The 20,887-nt window shown below is 38.4% G+C and overlaps 1 protein-coding gene across 1 annotated transcript in view; it reads right to left on the minus strand.

Moving 5' to 3' along the window:
- Window positions 1–8,867: 8,867 nt before the first annotated feature.
- CA13 (carbonic anhydrase 13) overlaps window positions 8,868–20,887 on the minus strand; it is a 35,157-nt gene continuing 23,137 nt past the window's right edge. The window contains exon 7 of the mRNA XM_025922704.2: window positions 8,868–9,471. Coding sequence (XP_025778489.1) covers window positions 9,352–9,471 — 120 coding nt within the window. The 3' untranslated portion in view covers window positions 8,868–9,351. The remainder of the gene's footprint in view (window positions 9,472–20,887) is intronic.

Here is a 20,887-nt window from a genome sequence, read left to right on the forward strand (position 1 = left end):
TTCGTTAGTAATACACCAAAACTTAACAATTGGCGTTTTCTTAAAAGTTACATATAAATAAACTCTATGAATAAACTTTTCATACTTTTTGCACTAAAATTTATTGGTCTATCTTGCATTGTGAATAGGTATTTTATCTGTGCATGCATTTGTAACATCAAGCACCTTTATGCATATCTTCAAAATGTTGGCACAATTCATTAGATGATATCACAAAAATCACATTTAAAAAAATTACCACTGGTCTAATCAAAAATGTCTTTAAGCATTGAGAAGCTGGCATGCTCGCCTAGGCAGATGTAAGTTTTCCAAAATCCTAATTTTCCCTTTAGAGTTCTAATTTTATCTTTGCCAACAAACGCTTTTAGTTGTTTTTCTTGAAGTGAAAAGCTCACTTTGCTCATTTCCAGGAAAATATTTGCCGATTACCCAAGTCTGACTCTCCAGTTTGTCGGTTGCTCTTTTATGTAAAAATGATGCTCAATGAAAAAAGTGCAGGACACTTGGCTGGCTCGCTTGGTAGCATGTGTGATTCTTGATCTCAGGGTTGTGAGTTCAAGCCCCACATGGAGTGTAGGGTTTACTTAAAAAAAAAAGAAAAAGAAAAAGTGTGTAGTTCAGTTTGCAACTCAAATCATTGCATAATGCTTTCCCTAAAGAAAACTACCATACTTCTATATGCAGGTGAAGTTCTGGCAAATTTCCCATTATGTCACACCAAGTTAAACAAATGTGTACTTGGGAGTTGAGATTAATAGTTAAGCTCAAACTAATTTTCAATAATATGAATCCAATTAACCTTAACAACAAGGACTTTCTTAAGAGAAATTGGTATTTTTAAATGATGCATGCAAGAAAAAAATGACTATTAACACCATTTATTGCCACAGCCTTGATTTATGCTAAGAAATCAGCAATTTTATCCATCATCACTTTACACCATCAGTGCAAATACCAAAGCAGTTGAAAAAGGCAAATAATACCTTTGACTTCACTGACCCCCTACAAGTATCTCTGGGGCCCCAGATATCTGCAAACCACTTTGAGCAAAGCTGGTCCATGGCATAGGTTGTGGAAGAAAATTTCATAGTTGTCCAGATGATGGCAGCAGAAGGTTTTAGTCAGCGGTTTTAGGAGGACCTTGGCCCTAACAAGGAAGGGCTTCCAGTGGTTGGAGACCATCCTAGGGAAAGGGTGTGTGCATTTAATCACAAAGAAACAACTACAATCTAAACCTCCACCCTCATTTATCTTGAATTAATTTCACAATTGATTAACATTTCCCTAAGGGTAGAAATTGCTTGAGATTTTAGGTCAGTAACCTGTGGACACTTGTTATTTCATTGAAGAAGAGTGGATTTCAAAACGTGCTAATTTTACACGTAATCAGAGCATTTATTACTCATTCATGTGTTCATTTGTTAATGCTTTCCAAAAATACTTCCTAAAGCCACCTGTAAAGACAAAGGCACTGAGAATAGTAGGCATGATCAATCACTAGACCAATCCATAGAAGACTAAGAGAGATGCGGATGAAAGCTAACAGAGACCTCTCTGCCTCCTTGGAACAAGAGAGAAGCCAGAGAGAGACAGACCACAGCGATCAGAAACCAACATCAACATATGAGCCCTGCATGGAACACCAACTGAATTGCATCAACAAATAGCCCTTTTCTGCTGACATTACCAGGTTTGCCGATTCCAGTTTAGGTACCCATCCTTCCTCATCCCTGTGAAAAAGTATTGACTTAACATTGTATCAAAGCACTGGCAGAAAAACAAACAAAAAAAACCACACCTTTTAAAAATCTTGTGCCCCAGGGGCTCCTGGGTGGTTCAGTCGGTTGAACATTCAACTTTGTCTCGGGTCATTATCTCATGGTTTGTGGGTTTGAGCTCCACATCTGGCTCTGTGCTGACAGTTCAGAGCCTGGAACCTGATTCAGATTCTGTGTCTCCCTCTCTCTCTGTCCCTCCTCTGCTCATGCTGTTCTCTATCTCAAAAAAATAAACATTAAAAAAAAAAAATCTTGTGCCCTTACTGAAATGCTGACCTTGCTTTTGGCTTGAGAAACTTCATTCTCTTTTAGGTGGCTGATGGTGAGTTCTGGAAGGTATCAATTAGCTCATGAGTTTTATTCTCTTCAGACCACTCTTCAGCCACTCTTTCAGTTACAGAGTAGACATTTATTGCTTTTGTCACCCAGGAACCTTTCTCCCTTCCTCAGGTACTAGCCCCCAGTTTCCTTTTGCGGTAGCCAGCCCTCCTCTGTTCTTAGTCTGTGCAGCTTGGGAAGGCTGCTTCCACCTGCTTCTCCAAGCGGATGTTCTATCTGCTGGCCATGATGATAAGGATGGACATGTGACTCAACTGAGGCAAATGAGTGAAAGACAGACATTTTTTGAAGTTTTTGAAGAAAGCAGCTCTCCTTTACCATTGGTATGGCTTACAGGAGGTGGTTTAGGTATAGAGGTGCAGGCTTCTACCCTTCCATTATGAAGGGAGAGTCTGACTGATAACAAAACCCACAGAGGTGGAGACAGCCAAGAGGTAGGAACATTGAGGACTGATTGTAGCCTGTGGCTTCACATTATTGCTTTATCCGCATTGTGTTGGAATTCCTATTGTTCTCAAGCAAAAGAGTCCTCACTGATCCATTTCCCTACCCCCTAGCACCAAACACAATTCTACATTAGAGAACCAGAAAATCCAATTTTCAAAATATCACACTTGAAAATCTTTGTGCCTCTATTAATTTATCTGGAATTAATTTCTGCCTCTTTTTCATGTTTCCTTAGCACTCTATAGATAGTTGAAATTAAACTACTTAATAACATTTCATATGTTGCAATTTATTTTTATACTTGTCTTAGATTTTGAGCTAAGAAAAGCAACCATATCTTAATCATCTTTATATCTCTAGTACCTAACATAACATGTAGCACATATGAGATGTCTGACAAACTGTGCTCAAATTAAATTTCCAGAATGGGAGTGTTTAGCAAAGTTCTTCCATCTTTGGAGACTTCCAGCCCAATATCACAGTCATTTGATGAGCTTAATAGAGATCCCGGTCCTTGGTCCCTGGCTGGTTTTAAGTCTGTTTCTCCTCGGATCCATTTCTGGATCTTTCCACTGATCTGCTCTGTATGACAGAAGGGATGATTGCTCATATTTCCACATTATCTGGCATCTGACTAGGTTAGGACAGAATAAAAGGAGAACCCAGAGTATGTCTCCCCCTCTCTCTATCTCAAACCAGGTTTCACATAGTGGCTGACTCCAAAAACTAACCAGATCCTGCTCATCAAGTCTACTCTAGTTTCAACTTCATCTGGGTGGCCATGGTGCCTGGGCTCCAGGAATATTGCCTCCTTTAAGGAAGGTGATCTCTAGGTTGTCTCACTGTTCTGTTTAGTTTTTCAACATCTTTTCTCACTTGTATAATCAAATCCAAGCATTGGTTCCTCTGATCTCACTGAGACACAAACCCAGAGTTTTTGCAACTCTAACTTGAGCATAGCTAAGATCAACTGACCAGTCCCTCTACTTAGAGGAGCTTGTATTGAAAACAGATTCATTAGGAAAGTTTAAAATTTTTTAATGTTTACTTATTTATTTTGAGAGTGAGAGAGACAGAGAGCATGAGCAGGGAAGAGACAGAGAGAGAAGGAGAGAATCCCAAGAAGGCTCCACACCCAGCACAGAGCCCAACATGGGGCTTTATCCTATGAACCCTGAGATCATTGACCTGAGCCAAAATCAAGGGTCAGATGCTCAACTACTGAGTCTCCAAGGCACCCCTAATTAAGGAAGTGAAAGTACCCACTTTCTTTCACCAGATGATTTACGCTGGTAGGAATGTTGAAGACCTTCAGGCAAGAAGACTTTCCTTAGCCCATAACAGGAGGTAGGGGATCTCTGCTCGTTATTAATTCCTCTTTAGGAAGGTACAGGTGAGTTTCTAGCCACAAAAGAAAAATCTCCAAGTAATTCAATTTGATAAACATTTTTAAGTCAAAGTTTAACTCACACAAAATTTACTCAGTCAAGTTAATAAAATACCCAAATTTCTGAGTTAGTGTATGGCAGCATAAATGTAATTTTTGTTACAAAAATTCAACATTTGATGTTTCCACTATTAAGCTATGCTGCAAAAAAATCAAACACATCGAATCTTAATTCAACAGGGTCATGGTGCATAAACTTCTTGTAAACTTCTGAGGCATCTTCTAACAAAGCCTCATCACTAGTTCCTCCACAGTTAATTGGACATTGTTTCTGTTCATCTATTTCGTAGATATGCCCATCTACGTGAACTAATGCAATAAAGCACGAACTAATGCATTCTGTTCATTGCTATACATCGGTCCTTGGTGTGAGGTGTCAGGGTACAGGTAAGAATGAGACATGTAGGCAACATTGTGACGTGGTTCAAATTCACCTTGATTATGTGAACACTCAGATCATTGGCTCTCTGGTACCATGTTCACATTCCTTCCATCAAAGACATTATTCTCACCAAAACCCACCATGCAAAGATCAGTTACCTTGAAGTAGAAATGACTGGTGGCAACTTAAACAATTATCCACTGAGAGGAGTTTGCATTTCAATGGGTATTGAAATCTTAATATAAAAAAATTAATCTTCTTCAGAATTTGAAACAGGAGCAAGTTGGGGTAGTTATTCATGGGCCGGGATGGCTTCCCACCCTCCGTAATGAGACCACTATTCCTTGGCCTACATTTTCTGCAGTCCCACTCCAAAGGTATTAAAAGGCTTTTACAAAATATTCTACTCCATTGTCACTTATGATGAAATGTGTATAGGTAAAGCTACATTTTCAAAAACCTTGTGTTAGAAATAAAGGACTTCCCTATGAACAGCCCATTTGAAATACCCACGGAGTATTATGAAATACCCATAGTATTTCAAAATGTGGTCTTGATCTTCTCCCTTCCCTTCCTTTCCCTTCCCTTTAGGGGTCCAGGCAGCCCAGCACAGGACATCACAGCCCAAGCTGAGTAAGAAGGGCATCCATGCAATGTGGGGGTGAGAGGCTGCAGGTGGTGATGGAATACGGTTACATACAGAAGAATTGGTCAAATAAATACATGTGTTGAGGATAATGGAAGCCTGGTTTCTTACTTTTGGAAAAGAGAATTACACATACAGAAATGGAGAACTAGAATGAAACTTGCAGTTGGACAGAAATTGGACATATGAGTGTGAAATCATGTTTCCTAACACAGATAAATATAGAAATACCAGTGTCGAAGCTGTATATACACATGATGTATGTGTGCATGTATGAACATGTGTGTGTACACATTCCCAACTTCTGTCCATGGAGAGGACCTAGAAGTAGTGACATTCCGATAGCAGTGAGATCATCTAGTACCCAGACTGGTTTTCTCAATACTAGCAGGGTCCCTTTGGAGAAATGGTAGATCCTAGGACTAGGAAAGGGAAAGAATGAGATGAGCCAGGCATGTCAAACTGCTGTCAGAAAGTAAGCAAACAGGGACATGTCAAAAGGACACAGAAGTCATCTTGAAGGTGCTCCCACTGGGCAAATCAAGAAAAATTTGGGAGCACCTGGGTGGCTCAGTCAGTCGGGCATCTGACTTCGGCTCAGGTCACGATCTCACGGTCTGTGAATTGGAGCCCCACGTCAGGCTCTGTGCGGACAGCTCAGAGCCTGGAGCCTGCTTCAGATTCTGTGTCTCCCTTTCTCTCTGCCCCTCCCTTGCTCATGTTCTGTCTCCCTCTCTCTCTCAAAAATAAATAGGAAATTGGGAATGCAAGCTGGTGCAGCCACTCTGGAAAACAGTATGGAAGCTCCTCAAAAAACTAAAAATAGGACTACCCTATGACCCAGCAGTTGCACTACTAGGCACTTGTCTGCGGGATACAGGTGTGCTGTTTCGAAGGGACACATGCACCCTGGGTTTATAGCAGCACTATCAACAATAGCCAAAGTATGGAAAGAGCCCAAATGTCCATCGATGGATGAATGGATAAAGAAAATGAGGTACACATATACAATGGAGTATTACTCGGCAATCAAAAAGAATGAAATCTTTCCATTAACAACTATGTGGATGGAACTGGAGGGTATTATGCTAAGTGAAATTAGTCAGTCAGAGAAAGACGAAAATCCTATGACTTCACTCATATGAGGACTTTAAGAGACAAAACAGATGCACATAAGGGAAGGGAAAGAAAAATAATATAAAAACAGGGAGGGGGACAAAAGAGAAGAGACTCATAAATATGGAGAACAAACTGAGGGTTACTGGAGGGGTTGTGGGAGAGGGGATGGGCTAAATGGGTAAGGGGCACTAAGGAATCTACTCCTAAAATCATTGTTGCACTATATGCTAACTAATTTGGATGTAAATTTTAAAAAATAAAAAATAAAACAAGTTAATAAAAATAAATAAATAAATACACATTAAAAAAGTTTTTAAAAAGAAAAATTTGTGAATGAGAATAAATAGATAAGGTATTAGTGATAATATAATAGTAATAATGATAATAAGTAACTGAATAAATTAGGAATTGCTAAGTCCTTAATAAAGTAAATTAATTAATATTTATGTGGTCTCAAAACACATCCTCACACAAATATGTTAATTACAAAGGGTAAACAACTTTGCAGTGGAGAAACCTACCAGACACTGTCTTAAGTGATGAAAGTGAATATTCTCCATAAGAGAAAAAAAATCACAATTGGTTGCCTGATAGGATAAAACGAGAAGAGCACAGCATGCAACACTGCTTTTCTGATATTCCTGCCAACGATGCATAACCTGTATCTAATCGTAGGAAACCTTGAACAAACCCAAATTGGGGGACATTCTATAAAATAACTGGCTTATAATCGTCAAAAGTGTCAAGGTCATAAAACCAAGAAAAGACTGGAGGATCGTTTCCAACTGAAGGAAACTGGACAGCTAAATGAACAAGTTTTTCTCAAATAGATTAGGGGGTAATAACAAAGCAATATTAATTTCATGGCTGTTTTAGCCATGTTGCAACCATGTAGGACAATGTCCTCACTTGTAGAAAATATAAATTAAAATCTGTAGCAAGATGGAGAAGCAGGTTGGCAGCTTACTCTCAAATAATTCAGAAAACAATGTACTGTGTTTGCATTTTTTCTGTGAGTTTGAGATTGTCTTCTAAATAAGAAGTGTAAAAATCGGATCTCATTCTGTCTTGCATATACAAGTCCCTAATACAGTTCAAAGTTTGTCTCATTTTCTTTATTGTGGTTGGATTCAACTTAAATTAAAATGCAAAGTGTTTAATAAACATAAATCCAATACACGTATGGGAAACAAAAGAGATCTATATTAGTATTTACAACTCTTTAATCTTGTTGAGAGATCAACAACTTCAACACACACTTAGACCTTTTCCCCCTAAGAGATAAATAAATTCGCAGACAATCTTCAAGATAATCAGTGCTGTGTAGACTTTTTTAGTCTACTGAAGTCCAATTTGTAACACAGAACCGATGCAATACTGTAGCAGAAACCATAAATTACAAAGTAATAACTCTCATGCAAAGTAGTTACACTCCCCATGATACACCCCTTCAAACAGAACATTACTTTTTCTGAGGAAACAGACTTCTTTCTCTGACTAGGATACTTTACAACATGTCCTTCCAAACTAAAGAAACACTTTACCATTCAACACTGGTATTTTTAAAGCCATTAAAACATCTGGTGACACAGGTAGATTTAATAATCATGCCTTTAAAAGGAAACCATTTTTAAGAGATAACTTACATTTTACTTGTTACATTAACTTATAATGTATTTAATCCCAAGCAGCAAAATAATTACCAAAGATATCAAATAAAACGTTTTAAAACATTCAGTTCGTTAAATATTTACTAGATGGCAAGCTCCTGTGAAGCGTAAGCTAGATGGGGGAAAACAAAAATGACCAATATCCACATTAGTCTTCAGGAGATTATCTTCTGCAACCAAGGACAGCATTATTACACATCTTACTGATTCTCAGTGACCCTATCAAGAAGACTACTGCAGAATAATTTGAATTATTAAAATCTACATCTGGAGGAGAAGCGGCGTGCAACACAAATTAATAAAATCAAGGAAACTCAGCTAAACTTCTCTCGCGGACAGAAGTGTACCATGTGTTCAAGTCTTAATGTGATTAATGCTTAGTGTCGCTCCATTTGTACCAGAGAGAGTAAAAGGACTTCCACCATCCTCCTTCACCAAAAACAAACAAAAATATATGAGAGACGATAGATTAAAATGAATATCAGAAGCCAATTTAAAAAATTACTTATGAGGTTGAGGGACATGTATCAAAGGGGAGACGGGCTTTGCCAAGGAAATGGGTTGCAGGGTTTGTAGACTCATTGTACATTCATACGAGGCCCGGGTAAATGTTTTTCACCAGTTGACACAACACTAACCTTCACGGGACTGTTTGCTGCTCTGTTGCCAAAACATAGGAGGAAAGCAGGCGACCCATCCATCATACCCTTGGGGCGCTCCACCTGTGTGGTACCCTGCAATCTGTTAGTCTCAAACCATGTCTATACATTGGGCAAGCACTGTATCTAATCAATTATTAACCAGTTTATCATTAACATTACTGCATGACTGTGATATAGGGCAAAACTCATTAAAGTTTAAACAGTCATTTATATCCAGAGGAATTCCTTGCCAAAATGGTATCGGTTCATTTTGAGCTGTGAAATAGACAGAGTAAGGAGTTATATCCCCACCCCCACCCCCACCCCCGAGTACTCATATTGTTCATTCTATTAAAGGTACCATGCGATGAGAATCGACAACATAATCAAAACAAAAATTCACTTTAAAAGGAAGTATTATCGACTTTTTATGAATTGGAATGATAACAAGACAGCAAGCTGACTCATTTGTGTAGAAAAAGATATCACAGTCTTATCATTCTGGAAAAGAATTTAAATTTTTCACCAAACATCACTGAGAGAGATGACTGATTCAATCTCTAGGGCAAGGGGAAAATCTTAATACATTCTGAGATTTGTGATGCCTGCCATGTTTTCACACAGGTTGAAGTAGATGCACTTCATGGGCTTTAACACACATCAAACAATGTTTCCTGTTTGGATACCCATGAGGGAAAATCTGAGACAGATGAGTTAAGTTATTAGTTTGATTAAAGAGATCTGATCTTTGTGGTACTGAAGCTGACAGCAGCCATATGGTACCTGTAAACCAGAATCCTGGGAAAGAACTGTTACTGGGGATTTTTGTGTTTTGTTTTTTTCTCCACCGACTTGTTTGGGGTGGTCGACTGGTGACAACTTTTAATGGAAAGAGGCTCTCACTTTTCGGCCCTTCAGAGGCTGTGGCGGACGGTGATTGCTCAACAGAAAAGCTGCTGCTTCGCCCTCCGCGGTACAGAGGAGAGTGCGGAATGTGGCCAGCTGTTGAAAACAAGAGAAGAGTTCGTTTCAGCATAGAAAGTCACACCTGCGGGGACACCTAGGTGGCTTGGTCAGTTAAGTGTCTGACTCTGGATTTCGGCTCAGGTCATGATCTCACAGTTGTAAGATAGAGCCCCATGTCAGGCCAGCTTGGAATTCTCTCTCCCCTCTCTCTGCCTCCCGTCTGCTGGTGTTCTCTCTCTCTCTCTCTCTCTCTCTCTCTCTCAAAATTAATAATAAATAAACATTAAAAAAAAAGTCATATATAACCTTTCCCTTACCAGGAACTAAAATACTGCAGTAAAAGTGTTCTAAATTATGAGTCATGTATATAATAAAACAATACTTCTACTAAGTTCTCACCACTATACAAATACCTATGGGTTCAAAAACTTAAGTACATAAGCATTCTTTATCTGGAGATGAAAGTAATATGAGGAAACAACATCTAGAATGTGGTTGAAAGAGTCCATATCTAGGAATCAGAGAATGTCACCTACCAAGTCAGAAGAGGACAGTGGAAAGGTCACTGCACTGGCTTTCAAGGCTAGGTCCCAGTTCTGGGCCTGGTACAGACCAGTTGTGTGACCTTGAGCTCTAGCCTTCATTTACTTCATCTATAAAGTAATGCATTGGATTACATTCCTTCAATAGCTGTCTTCCAACTCTTGGAACTACAATGGACGCTTATCAGTATTCCGGCACAACATGGCCTCAATTCGCACAGGAACCTTGTGGTCCTCATCCTATGGAATTTTGATATTTTAAGTACTGTTTTGCTGAAACAATTATTTTGCCCTCACCATACTTGAGCCTTGGAAACAACAACCATGGTAAACATCTAGTACCCTTCAACCTCTGATAATGTTTAAATACAATTTAACTGGGATAGGCATATTTCTCATCAAAAGAGCTTAATTTTTCTTACTACAAAAAATGTTTACTTATCTTACAAACTTCATACAATATACAAGCATCAAGAGGAAGACAGAAGTTACTAGTAATCACAAGACATAATCACAGTTAACATTATGGAGTATATCCTTCCAGATGTTTTTCTTTATATAAACACATGAGCACACATGCATGTACACACAACGTGTTTTATTACAAAAATAGGCTCAACTACCATGCTCTTTTGAAACTTTATTTTTTTAATTAATATATATCTTAGATATCTTGCCTGTCAATAAACATAAATCTATGTCACTATTTTTTTTAAGTTTATTTATTTTGAGAGACACAGAGACAGTGTGAGTAGGGGTGGGGCAGACAGAGAGGGAGAGAGAGAAAATCCCAAGCAGGCTCTGCACTGTCAGCACAGAGCCTAATGTGGGGCTTGAACTCATGAGACAATGAGATCATGACCTGAGCAGAAACCAAGAGTCAGACATTTAACCAACTGAGCCACCCAGGCACCCCTATGTCACTACTTTTAATTGCTGAAAAGTTTTCTATTATAAGCAGGATTTATAAATTATTCACCAATTCCTTGGTGATTTAATATTTTTTATCAAGATTTAGCACTGGTCTACAGTAGTAAAATGAAGATTGCTAACTGAATAATTCTACTGTCACAAAAATGTTCATCTAAGATACATTGTCAATTAACACAAGTAAGTTTTGGGTGTTTGTTTTGCTGCTCTGCTTCAGCAAAGACTAATTATTACATTATTGAGAATGAAAGCCTCCATTGTCTAAGCCGAGTTAGTCACCTAATCGCAGAGGCAAGTAGATTCAGACTAGGATACATCTATTAAGTTTGTCATCATCGTTTAACTGAAGCCTAAAAGGATGTGGGCCTACATGGCAGAGAAGTAGTGGGATCCATACTTCCCTCATCTCTAACTGAAGCCTAAAATATTTCTTGCACAACCCTGGCCAGGATGGGAGGCAGAGGTGACAGAGGTGCTCCACAATAAGCAGGTAACAGTTTGTAACCACAGTCCACGGAGATAAGTTCATGCATCATATACAAGCAGCCAGGTCTCTCCACAAATGATACTTCGAGGTATCTTTTATTATTTATTTTTTTTAAGATTTTATTTTTTAAGTAATCTCTACAACCAACGTGGGGCTCAAACCCACCACCCTGAGATCACGAGTCACATGCTCCACTGACCAAGCCAGCCAGGCGCCCCAAGGTATATTTTAAGAGGTATAGATATGGGCAAGACAAATATTTACAACTTAACTGTTACTCATATTTCATTAGACCAAATTATAGCTAAAGCCAGATGAGACTTGAATAATTGTCTGGTGAAGTCAAGCAGCAGAGGAAAATAAAATCTAAACTCTGGAGCCATAGGGAAGACACCCAGGTTTTTCCCCAGACTATGCGGATCAGGTTTGTCTGGAGTGACCTCTCCAGGTGGCTGTGCAGGAATCCGGAATCTGGAATCAGGGCACCCACTTGCTGGCCTAGGACAACATGACTTGCCTCCCAGTGAAACTGCTGATTCCTCTGAAAACCTGGGCTTTATTTATCTCGCCCATCCTTCTTATAACTCCTCTGCAAGTTGATCATGGCTCCCTACCTCTGCAACACCTTGACCTCATGGTGTAAAACTGGAATTTACTCTAGATCTTTCTCTGAACCTATCCTGATGTCTCACCAAACCCCTGACCTTTTTGGCTCTGGATCTCCCTCCCAATCGCTTTGCCCAGCTAGGTAGACCTACATCTGCCAGTGTCTGCTCAGATTTGCTTTTCTTGGCTCTGCACAAGAAAATGCACATCCTTGGCTGGCCCCTACCAGTCTCCTTGCTTTCCGGACCCCAGGCTTCTTGCAGACAGAGAATCGGCCACTCTGTCACTAAGGCTCATAGCATCTGCGGGGGTCCTGGCAGCAGTCTGCACAGATCAGCCTGATGTCTGAGGTGGGTATGACCTGTTTTGCTATTTTTCCTGGCTCTAATACTCAAATTTTAATGTCCTTATATAGCAAGCCCAGCAAGCAGAAATACTCCCTTCTAATGTTTTGTAAATAACTTTGCTTATGTCACTCCAGTGCTCAAATGTCTAATGGCACTCCACTGCCTGCCAAAGCTGGATAATAATGAAAATAAAATCTCTTACAGAACATGGTAGGCCAGGTAATGTGCTAAGTGCTTTACATACATATCTCATTTAATCAATGATATACTATTATCCCCACTTTAAAGATGAGGAACTTGAGGGACAGCTAGGAAGTTTCAATAAATAAGCCGTCTGGCAGATAAGTCATATACTAACTAACCACTACTGCATCTCTTTTCCCCCCTATTTTCCCCTAATGTCTTTTCATTAAGTTTTTATTATGGAAACTTTCCAACATACACAAAAGTAGAAAGGGCAGCATAATAAACCACCACAAACCCATCACCCAGCTTCAACAACCATTAACACAGCCAATTTCATTTCACCCATATTCTCATTCATTCTCTTTCCACCTCCCATCCTGCCCAAACTGGGTAAGATTGAAGCAGATTCTGAACATCATATCGTTTCAGGTGTAAATATTTCAAAATATAATTCTAAAATGTGTAATATTTCTACCTCTAATAAGACCCCCAAAACAAACTTATTAGCCTGGCTTCTGAATCACCGGGTTCTAACTAAGTAGATTATCTCCGATTATGACCACACACAGGTTCTGCTCTAAGCCAGTTTTATGAAGGGTGGCTCCAGAGCATCTGAATGAAAAGACTTTGGGGTGATTCGTAAAACTTCAGGTTGCTGAACTCTACCCCAGACCTTCTGGATCAGAAATTCTGATAAGGCCCAAGGGTCAACATTTTGGTAAGCTTCCCCGGGTAACTGTTGTGTACTCTAAAGCTTGAGAACTTCAGGTACAAACTTGCCCACATATCTTCTGTACTTCCTTTACTTGCCTTATTTATGGTGTTCCATCTTGAAATTGCTCCCTTTCCTTTACTACTTCGAACCAGTCACCACGTTTTCCCTAGACCAGATGTCAGCTCTTTCATGAAGTCTCTTCCTGATTTTTCCAATAAAATAGTCTCTCCTTTTTTATTTTTTTTTTATTTATTTTTATTTTTTTTTATTTTATTTTATTTTTTATTTATATATGAAACTTATTGTCAAATTGGTTTCCATACAACACCCAGTGCTCATCCCAAAAGGTGCCCTCCTCAATACCCATCACCCACCCTCTCCTCCCTCCCACCCCCCATCAACCCTTAGTTTGTTCTCAGTTCTCAACAGTCTCTTATGCTTTGGCTCTCTCCCACTCTGACCTCTTTTTTTTTTTTTTTGTTCCCCTCCCCCATGGGTTTCTCTTAAGTTTCTCAGGATCCACATAAGAGTGAAACCATATGGTATCTGTCTTTCTCTGTATGGCTTATTTCACTTAGCATCACACTCTCCAGTTCCATCCACGTTGCTACAAAAGGCCATATTTCATTTTTTCTCATTGCCACGTAGTATTCCATAGTGTATATAAACCACAATTTCTTTATCCATTCATCAGTTGATGGACATTTAGGCTCTTTCCATAATTTGGCTATTGTTGAGAGTGCTGCTATGAACATTGGGGTACAAGTGCCCCTATGCATCAGCACTCTTGTATCCCTTGGGTAAATTCCTAGCAGTGCTATTGCTGGGTCATAGGGTAGGTCTATTTTTAATTTTCTGAGGAACCTCCACACTGCTTTCCAGAGCGGCTGCACCAATTTGCATTCCCACCAACAGTGCAAGAGGGTTCCCGTTTCTCCACATCCTCTCCAGCATCTATAGTCTCCTGATTGGTTCATTTTGGCCACTCTGACTGGCGTGAGGTGATACCTGAGTGTGGTTTTGATTTGTATTTCCCTGATAAGGAGCGACGCTGAACATCTTTTCATGTGCCTGTTGGCCATCCGGATGTCTTCTTTAGAGAAGTGTCTATTCATGTTTTCTGCCCATTTCTTCACTGGGTTATTTGCTTTTCGGGTGTGGAGTTTGGTGAGCTCTTTATAGATTTTGGATACTAGCCCTTTGTCCGATATGTCATTTGCAAATATCTTTTCCCATTCCGTTGGTTGCCTTTTAGTTTTGTTGGTTGTTTCCTTTGCTGTGCAGAAGCTTTTGATCTTCATAAGGTCCCAGTAATTCACTTTTGCTTTTAATTCCCTTGCCTTTGGGGATGTGTCGAGTAAGAGATTGCTACGGCTGAGGTCAGAGAGGTCTTTTCCTGCTTTCTCCTCTAAGGTTTTGATGGTTTCCTGTCTCACATTCAGGTCCTTTATCCATTTTGAGTTTATTTTGGTGAATGGTGTGAGAAAGTGGTCTAGTTTCAACCTTCTGCATGTTGCTGTCCAGTTCTCCCAGCCCCATTTGTTAAAGAGACTGTCTTTTTTCCATTGCATGTTCTTTCCTGCTTTGTCAAAGATTAGTTGGCCATACGTTTGTGGGTCTAGTTCTGGGGTTTCTATTCTATTCCATTGGTCTATGTGTCTGTTTTTGTGCCAAGTCTCTCCTTTTTTAAACATCCTTACACTTTATATCTCTTATGTACCAAGCACAGCCATTGTGATATCCTTTCTTATGCATTTATTTTATCTTGTCTATCAGATTACAAACTACTTGAGGATAAGGGACATTTTTAACACTTCTTTGTAATTTTGTGTATTATGCCCTATAAGAATTAGCAATTATTAAACGATTCTAGAATTGACTTGTACTGTCTCCTATAATTTAGAACTTTAATTTCAAAGCTAACTATACACAGTTTTATATCAAGTCAAAATCAATGTTCAAGCAAATGGATTCTTTCCCCATTTCACATTTAGCCTAAAGATGCAGAAGCTAAGAAAACTATTCCTAGATCATTATCATTAATTACAAAATGTAACATTTTACTATTTAAAAAGGATGTTAGAACTTTGCTTCCAGATATGCTGGACTGCAGACAACCTCCCTGTGGAAAACAACACTAAAACCCAGATGTAATACAAAAAGCAACTAGTCACAGGTACTGGAGAGTGAACAGAAGCAGAGGGACTCAGGTGGGGAGTTTATGCTCACTTGAAGGAGAGATGGGAGCTCTATAAGTGAGTTCTGATTTCCAGTTTTTCACCCGGAGCTGAGAAGAGTCTGCAAGGTGCACACAGTGCAATGGAGCACACTGGTGTTACAAGGATAGAGGCAGAGGGGGTCATCAACTCTACACCCAAGAACCACACATGGCTGTACTGAGACCAGAGCTGCTGTGTGAGAACGAAAACCTGAAGTTCAAGCCCTACCAAAAAAATTACCTGCTAGCACAGAGGAAAAAGTGCTCATCAGAGAAAGATAACCGAATCCAGAATGTCCACAACTTAATGTTCGTCACATCTAGAATACAATAAAAAATTACTTAACATGCCAAGAGGCAAGAAAATGGAACACCTTCTCCAAATAAGCAACTCCATTGCTTATGAAGTGACATAAGCAAAGTTATTTACAACATCAACAGTCACACCCAAGATGAACCAAATTAGGAATTTACAAGGATTTTTTTTAACTTTTAAGTTTTTTGTTAATGTTTATTTCTTTTTGAGAGAGAGAGTGTGTGTGTGTGAGCAGGCGAGGGGCAGAGAGAGAGGGAGACACAGAATCTGAAGCAGGCTTTGAGCTGTCAGCACAGAGCCCAATGTGGGGATCGAACTCACAAACCACGAGATCATGAGCTGAGCTAAAGTTGGATGCTTAACCAACTTGAGCCACCCAGGGGCCCCTGAATTTACAAGGATTTTTAAATGAGTATTTTAACTACCTGAGGGTCATATGTTAAACAAAGCATCATTTTAATGCTTGAGAAATCTTAGCAGAGTAGTGGTAAGTCTCAGAAGAAAAATAGATATAATAAAAGAGAACCAAATAAAATTTTAGAACTAAAATATAGAATTGCTAAAACAAAAAAATTAACTAGATAGACTTAATAGTCAAATTGACATGACAGAGGAAAGAGCAAATGAACTTGAATATAGATAAGTAGAAATTATCTCTGGTGAAGAACAGAGATTAAAAAATTATTTTAAAGAAACAGAACCTCGGGGATGTGTTAGATGATATTAAAAGGTTAAAGTATGCATAATTGAAATATCAGAAGGAAAGGAATGAGAAAATGGGGTGCAGGATACATAAAAGTTCAAGTCATAAGTCATCAAAAACTTAAACGTAAGAGCTACAACTATTAAAGTATGAAAAAAATATTTGGAGGCATATAGTTAGATTTAAGAAATCTTAAACAGGTCATCAAAAGCACAAATTATAAGGAATAAGTTGATAATAATGAATTACATCAAGATTAAGAACTTTTGCTCTTCAAAAGACATAGTTTTAAAAATGGGGGGGCAAGCAACAAACTAGGAGAAAACTTTGCAGAACATGTATTTTAAAAAGGGCTTTATCCTGATTGTATAAAGAACTTTTGCAATTCAATAATGAAAAGACAAAACCCAATTCAAAAAGGAAAAGATGATTTGAACAGGTATTTCATCAAAAAAAGATATACGTAGTCAATAAACATAAGAAAAATGCTCAACATTACTAGTCATCAGATGAATGCAAATTAGAAATCATATATAACCTCTAGAATGGCTAAAGTTAAAAAAGACTGACAACACTAACTGCTGACAAGGATGTGGAAGAGCTAGAAATCTCATATATTGCTGGTGAGAATGGAAGATGGAACAGCCACATTAAAAAACAAGATGGCAGGTGTGCCTGGGTGGCTCAGCTAGTTAGGTGTCTGATTCGGCTCAGGTCATGATCTCACAGTCTGTGAGTTCAAGCCCCACATAGGGCTGTGTGCTGACAGCTTAGAGCCTGGAGCCTGCTTCAAATTCTGTGTCTCCCTCTCTCTCTCTCTCTCTCAAAAGTAAAATAAAAACATTAAAAATTTTTTTTAAAACAATATGGCAGTACCTTAGAGAATTAAACATGAATTTACCACATGATCTAGTAAATCTAGTGTTAGGTACTGCCACAAATCGTGAAAACATGTGTCCACAAAAAAATATATGACAATTATTCCTAACACCCAAATATGGATAGCTATTATTCCAAACTGGAAGCAACCCAAATGTCCATCAATTGGTAAATAGATTTAAAATAATGTGGTATACTCTTATGTGGATCCTGAGAAACTTAACAGAAACCCATGGGGGAGGGGAAGGAAAAAAAAAAAGAAAAAAAAGAGGTTAGAGTGGGAGAGAGCCAAAGCATAAGAGACTCTTAAAAACTGAGAACAAACTGAGGGTTGATGGGGGGTGGGAGGGAGGGGAGGGGTGGGAGGTGATGGGCATTGAAGAGGGCATCTTTTGGGATGAGCACTGGGTGTTGTATGGAAACTAATTTGACAATAAATATCATATAATAAAAAAATAAACTGATAAAAAAATAAAATAAAATAATGTGGTATATCCATATCATAGAATATTAGTAAGAGTCAGTGAATCTTAAAAACATTATGCTAAGTAGAAATGCAAAAATCTATGTACTGTCTGATTCCATTTAAATAAAATTCTAGAAAAAGCAGAATCCTAGGAACAGCATCTCAAAGACTGCCCAGAGCCATGGTTGAGGAAGGAGGTAGAGCGCAAGAGAATTTTCGGGCCAAGTGATCTGTTTCATATCTTGATCTAGTGGTTGCTGCACAGTAATATACAATAACAAAATCAACTGCACACTAAAATTCATGAATTTTATTGTATGCAAAGATCATAACAAATAAGACAGATTTTTTTTAAAAAATAGAGCAAAGAATTAAAACCAAGTATTCTGCACACTGAATTCAGCAGATGAGTAAGCCAATTTAGATAATTTAGGATAACCCTAAGAAACTTGGCAGAAAAGTTAGCTTAGCCTTCCAAAGAGAATGATGGATCTGTTATCAAAACTATCTGAAAACAGCATATCTGTTTACTGGCCTGGCAATTAAATCAAGCATTTCAATAAGTGACTCTGGGGACAAAAATGGGCTTGAATCAAATAAAAGAAAATGAAAACTGTCTGATTTGCCTTTTTGGTCAAACAGTGACTTGGCAAGAAATAGCAGTAGAAAGACCTAGAAAAAAAATTTGGCACTAACTCACTAAAAAAAGAATTTAATCTTCATGGCTAGTGACATTATATGGTAGAATTGGAAAATAAATAAAACAATGTGCCTCAGGGACTTCAAAAATAAACAGCTGCCAAAGTTGAGATTAAAAATTATCGTTTGGAAAGTAACTCTCAAGTGGTATACACAAAAGACATATTCATTTTACTTTACAGGAAACAGATAACTGAATAATCATCTCGACTCTCTCAGGCTTTGGATTTTTAAAAAAAAATTTTTTTTTTAACGTTTATTTTTGAGACAGAGAGAGACAGAGCATGAACAGGGGAGGGGCAGAGAGAGAGGGAGACACAGAATCTGAAACAGGCTCCAGGCTCTGAGGTGTCAGCACAGAGCCCGACACGGGGCTTGAACCCACGGACCGTGAGATCATGACCTGAGCCGAAGTCAGACGCTTAACCGACCAAGCCACCCAGGCGCCCCTGGATTTTTTTTAAATAACCTCTTTATTTTAGAACAGTTCTGAATTTACAGAATTATTAAAAAGATTGTATGAGTAGTTCTCATATACCTCATACTCAATTTCCCCCATTATTAATATTTTACATTACATGGTACATTTTTCACAATTGGTGAACCAATATTAATATGTTACCATTAACTGCGGTCCATCCTTTATTAAGATTTCCTTTGTTTTTACCTAATACCTTTTTCTGTTCTAGGATCTCACCAGGAAACAGCATTACACTTGGTAGTCATATTTCCTTCAGCATTCTTGATGACAATTTCTCAGATTTACCTTGCTTTTGATTACCTTGACAGTTTTGAGGAGCACTGACCTGCTGTTTTGTAGAATGTCCCTCATTTGGGCTTTGTCTGATGTTTTTCTCATGGTTACACTGGGATTGGACTTTTAAAATATCTTTTGCTTCATTCTTTAATTCTTAAAATCACCATAATGTCATATTATAAAAATTTAGATTATTACCCAGATAATCATGTCCATCTGGTTAGAAAATGTCTGAAAGTACTCCTACTATAGATTTAAGTGAATGTAAGTAGATCACAGTGAATTATCATTCATACTAAAGCTCTAAAATATAGCTATTATTTTATATATTCTACCATATAAATACCCCATTAATACTTAATATTAATTAATTGAGACCTAAATAAGACACAGCAGTGTATCCACAGCTAGTCACAATTCCTAACTTTACAGTGAGTCATTTTTTTTAATGTTTATTTATTTATTTTGAGAGAGAGAGAGCACAAGCACGAGAGCAGGGGAGGAACAGACAGAGAGATAGAGAATCTCAACAAGGCTCCACATTCAGTGTGGAACCCAGGGCAGGACTCGATCGCATGTGAGATCATGACCTGAGCAGAAATCAAGAGTCAGACACTCAACCAAGTGAGGCACCCAAGTGCCCCTACAGCAAGTCATTTTGTTTAGGTTAGTCTTATGCATTTTAAGGAACTAAATTATATATTTTAACATACTCTCTTCCAAATGGCAGGTGGATTTTAAAAAGTTATTTTCCAAGTGGCTTTAAGAAATAAAAATATCCTTAAAACATGAGGAAGAACATGAGCTCCTATTATTACTATCTTATGTTCAAATTTAACAAAGGAATGTAAAAGTAAACAGTTTAACACATGAAGGAAAGAAAAATGTACTCCATTACTAAGGCCACCGAATCAGTGACAGGTCATTTTTCTTATGACACAATGCACCTTATTCATGATTGGAAAAAGTCACAGGAATTTCCATGTCAGTCAAACTCTGGACTTCAATCCCAACTTTTACAAAACGTTTTAATTAGTATGTTCCAGAGTATTATTTGGCTTTAATCCTAAAGACAAGGCCAACAGAAGTTGGATGTGTTCAACATGCCAAGGAGAAATGTTATCTGACATGACCTTGGAAAAGGTGAACCAGCTCTAGTCTTTGATTGGGGGAAAAAAATAAACAGCTAGGAAGGTGGGCTAGCCCAAAATAGAAGTGCTTTATCAGCTGCAAAAATTATTAGACTATGTTCTTATTCAGATTTTGCAGCAAGTAATTCAAGTAGGAAAACAAAAAGAAAATAAAACCCACTAAGCACAGCATCCCAGAAGATATAGCATCCACCTGTCAGATTGGTTAGTCACACAGATTGTAGATATGAGCAGAGTTTCTAGGCCCAAAGACATCTTGAGCCTGCAGACTGCTTGGCTTATCGTGGGGGCTCAATATGTTTTTCAGAAAAACAAGTGAGAAAATGTCTTCACTAAAACAGCACGGGTGCAAATGCTCAAATAGCGCCTTAGCAAATCCTCTAAGTCCCTCAAGCAGCCCCACAAAAGTTCTGTCAACAAAAGCCTAAAGATCCATTGTTGTTCTCACTG

Source organism: Puma concolor, chromosome F2, assembly GCF_028749965.1.
Source record: "Puma concolor isolate L17-30 chromosome F2, mPumCon1.1.hap2, whole genome shotgun sequence".
Classification (NCBI taxonomy): Eukaryota; Metazoa; Chordata; class Mammalia; order Carnivora; family Felidae; genus Puma; species Puma concolor.